This window comes from Piliocolobus tephrosceles, unplaced genomic scaffold, assembly GCF_002776525.5.
Source record: "Piliocolobus tephrosceles isolate RC106 unplaced genomic scaffold, ASM277652v3 unscaffolded_14371, whole genome shotgun sequence".
Lineage (NCBI taxonomy): Eukaryota > Metazoa > Chordata > Mammalia > Primates > Cercopithecidae > Piliocolobus > Piliocolobus tephrosceles.
The window spans coordinates 3,322-10,309 of NW_022295834.1; the positions used below are offsets into that span (position 1 = coordinate 3,322).

General features: G+C 50.7%; 1 protein-coding gene and 1 pseudogene across 1 annotated transcript; both read right to left on the reverse strand.

The window, feature by feature from the left end:
- Positions 1–386: 386 nt before the first annotated feature.
- Positions 387–3,121, reverse strand: LOC111521192 (annotated as a pseudogene).
- A 2,225-nt stretch (positions 3,122–5,346) lies between these two features.
- On the reverse strand, positions 5,347–6,784 carry LOC111533900 (zinc finger and SCAN domain-containing protein 5A; the record flags this gene model as incomplete). The annotated part of the gene is made up of 2 exons (XM_023200549.2): positions 5,347–6,371; positions 6,634–6,784. Coding segments are annotated over 2 exons (903 nt in total), but the record flags the coding sequence as incomplete, so codon positions are not given.
- Positions 6,785–6,988: the final 204 nt, after the last annotated feature.

Below are 6,988 nucleotides of genomic sequence, written 5' to 3' on the forward strand. Positions count from 1 at the left end.
TTACAGGCGCCCGCCGCCACGCCCGGCTAATCTGTGTATTTTAGTAGAGACAGGGAGGGTTTCACGGTGTTGCCCAGGCTGGTCTTGAACATCCTGAGCTCAGGCAATCCACCCGCCTCGGCCTCCCAAAGTGATAGGATTACAGGCGTGAGCCACCGTGCGGGGCAAATCCCTCTACTTTTCTTTTTCTTTCTTAAAAAAACAAAAACAAAACAAAACAAAAACGACCAACAGTGCTTTAACACGAAAGTAAGGCATAATCCAGGGCTTGGACTGTCTTTCAAGAAAACCCCAAACCCCCTGCCAGGAAGTCACAGTCACGAAGCCCCATCCCAGCCCCAGTTGTTCCCGGGAAACACATCACGTGGAGACCCAGCCTAACTGCTGGCTGATTGCAAGTCCCCAGGAGGGCTTTATTTTTCCTTTTCAACGTCTTGTTCTGCAGCTTCCTTGGCTCTTTTTGCCGGGATGCCGAAGAGCCGGGCGTTGGCACGGGCCAGGCGGAGACTAGCGAAGGCTTCGAAATTCTTCTCCTCAGTGATGACTCGAGCTTTCTCCTTATAGGCATTCGGGACGGGCATGACCGGTCCTCTCAGCTGAGTGGCCTGTTTCAGTTCTTCAGCAGAACTCTGTCTCCCTTCTTGGGCGCCGAGGGCTTCCTGGGGAAGCGGATGAGTTTGGAGCGGGTCTCCTTCAGCCGCTGCGTGTTGGCCTGCAGGGACTCCGCCTCTTCCGATCCGCAGAAACGCCGGTGGTCCGGGCCAGATTCTTGTGCATGCCGACCACCCTGCGCTCCTCCAGGCGGCAGCCGCGGCCGAGCGCACCTTCGCGTGGTAGCAGCGCACGTTGCGCCGGATCCGGGCGGGGCGGGGCGGGGCGGGGCTGCGCGCCTTGGCTTGCCCGGCCTGGCGCCTGCGGGTCTTCCGGGCCGGCTGGTGGAACCACGTGGCCAGGCGCCCCCGCAAGTCCTTGTGGAAATGGGGCTTCGAGATCATGCCATTCCGGCTGAGCGCCGTGGCTGCCTACGGCCCTGCGGCTGCAGACGGGAGTGGAGCCAGTGAGGGGCCGGGTCCCCCCAGGCCTCCGCCCTGAACCCTCCAGCCTGGGCCGGAGGCTGCGCCTAGAGCCCGGGACCGGTCCAACGCTGTCTGCGAAGAAGGAGCCCATCCATGCCTGCCTTGGCTGCAGAGTCAGGCCGATGGCGCTGGATGGAGCCCGAAGGCCGAGACCCCAAATCCCTCTGGTTTTCTAAGAAATCGCCCTACTGTCTTCTCTTTTTTTTTTTTTTTTTTTTTTTTTGGACGATCTGTAACTTGTTTTCACACCTGATTTTAAAAAAATACTACTGTTCTCCCCAAGATTTCCCTTTGATACAGTAGGTGAACAAAATGAATTTTTTTTTCCCCGAAAATACCAGCAGACACTTCCTGGCACCCCACACTGTATTGGCACGGGTGTTAACAGTCCCAGTTCAGATGTGCAGCGTTTCAGGTGGGGTGCATGCAACAAGGATCTAACTGCGGAGTCATACTCAGAATCCCATTCAGTCACGGGGCTGCCCTTCTAAGCTGGCAGAAAAGGAACCTGGGCCAGGCACCGTGAACACACACGGTAACTCACACCTGTAATCCCAGCACTCTGGGAGGTTGAGGGAGGAGGATTGCTCAAGCCCAGGAGTTGGAGACCTGCCTGGACAACATAGTGAGACCCCGACTCTATAAATAATTTAAAAATTAGCTGGGTGTGGTGGCACACACCTGTAGTCCCAGCTACTTGGGAGGCTGAGGCAGGAGACTTGCTTGAGCTCAGCTTCCCAGCTCCTTTTTCTGGGAAGCCAGGAAGCTAGAATCAACTCCAACCATCTTGACCCACCCAGCCTCCACGATCCCAGGGATCATGCTGGGGGAGCTGCTGTTTTCCCCCTTCTTCCCATGGCTGTGCCACAGCCTCCCTCCCCACCTCATGTCCCATCAGCAAGGTCGGAGTGTGAAAAGCCACCAGGTGGGCCAGGTTGGCTGGTGCAGATTTAGCTCCAGCTTGGGAGGATTAGGCAGTGCTGCATTGTTGTTTCTCTGCCAAAAAAGGCACCTTCTAAATTCAACTCAAAGTCATTTCTAGCACATGGCTTTTTGGGGTTGCAGTGGGTATTTTGGCTTGGAGCATCCACCAGAGCACACAGGTGCCTGAGGAGCAGCAGTGTGAAGGCAGCCTGAGGTCAGGTGTGCCCTTAGCCATGAGGGGCAGTCCCTGTGAGGGGCAGTCCCTGGAGTGGTTCACGCAGCCAGATATGGCAGGAGAGACACCCATCCAGGGTTGGTCAGTGCAGTCTACCTTCTTCTTTTCTTATTTTTATTTTTTATTTTTGACAGAGTCTTGCTCTGCTACCAGGCTGGAGTACAGCGGTGTGATCTCGTTTCACTGCAACCTCCACCTCCCGGGTTCAAGCGATTCTCCTTCCTCAGCCTCCTGCATAGCTGGGACTACAGGTGCACACCACCACACCTGGCTAGTTTTTGTATTTTTAGTAGAAACGGGGTTTCGCCATGTTGGCCAGGATGGTCTCGATCTCTTGACCTCGTGATCCACCCGTCCCGGCCTCCCAAAGTGCTGGGATTACAGGCATGAGCCACTGTGCCTGACTGAGTCTACCGTCTTTAGACTGGAAATAGAGGTGCATGATCCTGCCATAGAAATGAACTCACTCATCCCCATGAGAGGACAGGAATTGCAGTGTCCAGGCAATCAGAAAATCAGCCTGCCAGACTCAGCCACACGTTAGATCACCTGGGGAGTTTTATAAACTCCCAACACAGGGGCCACATCCTCAGCCAATCACATCATTATCTTAGGGCTGGACCCCAGGCATTGCTTTTTTTAAAAAAAAACATTAAAAACTCTTCAAGTGACTCCAACATGTAGCCAAATTAGAAAATGAAGCTCTAAAGAAACATTAGAAGTCACTAATGGATCATAGAGCACCATGATTGAAATTAAACGGGCAGGTAGTATCATCAAAACATTTTCTACATCTGGTGAAGAAGGTTGAACCCAATCACCAAAAGAGAGAACCACCACCCACGCCTACCTCCACTTCTTGAATGAAAGGGGAGTCTATGTACATTTTATGGTGGATTCTAGGCCCCTGCCTCAAAGAATACTACTCCAAAAGGGACCTGGCTGAGGCAGGATAGGCAGTCAAGGGAATGGCCACGTCCTTAGGATGCTGCACGTGTGGTGACTATACAGTGAACAAAATAAGCCTCAACGTTCACACTGGAATTGAGTTCATTCAAGCAAAGCCATCTCCAGTAAGGAATATCTGAGAGGCTGCACACTTTGATCTTACCCATCCACACACTGACACTTTGCTTGTTATGATAGTAAAAAACATACCCCTGGGTGGAGACTAAAGATGTTAATGAGACATGTGCACAGCTACTGCACCTGTGCGCCCAGAGGACCACCCAGAACCTGCTTACTAGTAACACCTCGTCCCACCCCACTAGGTGCAGTCATCCGAGACTCCCATAAAGACAGCAGGTCTTTGCTGTCTCATCCATAGGAGCAGCCAGCCCTGAATCCTTGCTCCCAGGAAGTCCTGTCTATTCCGCACTTAACTTTCAAAATACCCTATTTCCTTTGCAATCAGTTACTCTATGCTGCATCTCTTTGCTATGTGTCTCTTGTTTAAATTCCTTTAAATTAAAATGACAAGAACCAAAGACTTATAAAAGTGGCCTTTAATAAATGAATCCAGCCTATTCAGGAAGGGACCTTTCCAGAACTCTGCAGATTGCAGGACTCTGCCTGTCAGCTCAACCAGCCATCCATAAAATGTCCTCCCAAGACCAGCAGCATCAGCACCACCTAAAATGCACATTCTCAGGTGATCCCAAACAAGTAAAATCTGAGAAATTGTCACCAAGAGGATCCTAGGGAGACGTGACGACTCAAGGCAATGTGGTGTCCTGGATGGGGAGGAAGGAAGAGGAGGGCATTGTGGAAACACTAAGGAGGCCTCAATAAGGGATGGGCCTTAGATCACGGCAATGTATCCAGTCAGTTCATCGCTTGTGGCAAATGTGCCCTACTAATGAATCAGTTAGCAATGGGGGAAATGGCGTGGGGCATGAGGGAGCTCCATGGACTTTAGAAGCTCTTCTAAAATGAATTCTGTGTTTTAATGCACACTCTCAGGCCCCATCCCCGTCTACTCAATCAGAAGCTCTGAATTTGGGGCCCACCCACCTGTGGATTAACCACGCCTTCAGGGGATGGGAGTATCACTAAGACCACCTAGTCCCCAGAGACTCGGAATGCTTCTGTCGTCCAAGAGTCACATCGGGAATTTAGAAATTGCCAAATTTAGGCCACAAAATACACCATCTGGGGCAGGGAGATACACAGGCAGAGCAGAGAGGATTCGGGGGGCAGTGAAAATACCCCCCACGATACTCCAGTGGTGGATCCTCATGAGGCCTTTGTTCAAACCCACAGGATGTACAACACCCAGAGCAAGCCCCCTAACAGACACCATGGACTCTGGGTGCTGGTGATGTGTCCGGGCAGGCTCACTGATGGAACAGGTGCACTGCTCTGCTGGGGATGCTAGGCGGGGAGAGGCTGTGCTGTGTGGGGAGGGAGTCTAGGGGAACTCTGTGCTGTCCACTGAGTTTCCCTGTGAACCTAAAACAGCTCTGAAAAAGAAAGTCTAGAGCCAGGCGTGCTGGCTCACACCACACCAGCCTGGGCAATAAGAAATCCCATCACTACAAAAAATTATTTCCAAAAATTTGAATGTAATAATTATATTAAAGTCTAATAAAAACAATACAGGGTACAGTGGCTCATGCCTGTAATGCCAGCACTTAAAGAAGCCAAGGCAGATGGATCACTTGTACTTATGAGTTCAAGACCAGCCCGGGCAACATGGCAAAACTCCCTCTCTACAAAAAAACACAAAAATTAGCTAAGTTGGTGGCATGCTCCTGTAGTCTCAGCTGCTCTGGCGGCTTAGACAGGAGGATTGCTTGAGCCTGGAATGTTGTGGCTGCAGTGAGCGGTGATTGCACCACTGAACCTCAGCCAGGGTGACAGAGGGAGACGCCACCCCAAAAAAAAGAAAAAGAAAAAAAGAAAACGAAAACTCTACAGGATACCCAATAAAAGCTGAGTTTCAGATAATGAATAATTTAGAACATGCTGATACGAAAGAAAATTGTTTATATGAAACTCAAATTTCACCAGGCATTATGTGTTTTATATGGTCACCCTCCTTGGACAATTTTACTTTACAACAAAACAGTGGGTAACCCCATGTCAATCAGGAAAGTCAGTTTTTTGTTATACAGTATTGAAAACTAATAAGATGATCGTTTATTGAAAGAACAGCAACACAAACCAAAATAAACCTATAAGAAAACAATGGACATAATGAAACAGAAAACAAAGCTCAGTGGGGAGGATACATATTTACTCAAACACCATGGCAATTCATATCTAGGGCACGCCCTCTGTGTGCCAGGCGCCCTTGCAGGTGTCCAATGTCATCTGGTAACATCAGTGAAAAATCATCATTCACTTCTTCTTGGTGCAGAAGGCATAGACCGGATTATGCAATCACTGAGAAGTGGCTTCTGGATGTGTTTTCTGGTGGCGTCTTAACAACTTCAGCCGACCGAAGGCTCTTGGACACTTGGAACATTTATAGGGTTTCTCTCCGGAGTGGGTGCGCTGGTGCTCCTTCAGGCTCCCCCTGTAGGTGAAAACTTTCTTGCAGTCTTTACATTCGAAGGGCTTCTCCCCTGTGTGGCTTCTCTTGTGACACTTCAGGTAGGACTTCTGGGTGAACTGCTTCTGGCAGACGTCACACGTGTAGGGCCTCTCGCCGGTGTGGGTTCGCTGGTGAAACTGGAGGCTAATGAGCTGCATGAAACGCTTCCCACAGAGATTACACTGAAAGAGCCTCTCTCCTGTGTGTGATCTCTTGTGGATGACTAGCTTGGAATTACAGGTAAACCTCTTATCGCACACGTCACATGCAAACGGTGGCAGTGCCTTGGCTGCTTGGCCATCAGGGTGACTGACTGGGCTCGCAGGGCCTGGGGAATGAATTGAATTCATCCCAACTTGTCCTGGGGATTCTCTGTTGCCCACAGGTGTGGCTTCTCCTTGAGGTTCTTCTTGGGAAACGGAGGAGGCGTCCCGTTTGCTTCTTTTGGGACCTCTGAGATTTGGAGCGTCTCCTCTGTTCCCGCTGTGAGTCGAAGTTTCTCTCTCCACAACGCAGGCAGAAGGTGTGTCAGCATCCACATTTTCCACAGAGGCTATTTTTGGGGGTTCCTTCCCCTCCTTTGCTCTCACCAGATCTGCTGGAAGAAGGGATTCCACACACAACAGTTAATAAAGCACATTTTCAATACACCAAACTCATTGCAACCAAACACTGACGTTGGCTAACTTCCCCTCAACCTCAAGCCTAAGACATTGGACCGTAGGTCTCTGGCAAGTGGAGGATGGGGAGGCTTTGGTAGCTGAGTGCCAGCTCCACCAGGGGATGATAATGCTGGGCCCCCAGCCCTGCACCCCAGAAGAGAGGGGCTAACCCCTGTGGATCCAAGTCTTCATACTCACTGGGACGCTTTGGAAGCTGAGGCTCTGGGGATGTAAGTCCTGGGTTCTCTTCCCTGTTTTCCTTCAGCTCCTTCTCCAAGGTCGGCTTGGGTCCCGGAGATTTTGGGTCACCTTTTATGTCAATACTCTTGTATAGCAGATAGTCCTCTCCCTGAAGATGAAAAACCAAAGGCAATGACTCTGTGTCTACACCGGTGGAAGCACAGACATGTCTGTCCCCTCCTGACTGGATACACCAGACTTCCTGTGGACCATCCCTCACCCCCAGTAAACATCACCGCCTCACGTCTGAGTCTGTCCCTAATCTACACCCTCCATATTCTAAATCAGCTCCTGGGCCTGGTGGTTTTCACCC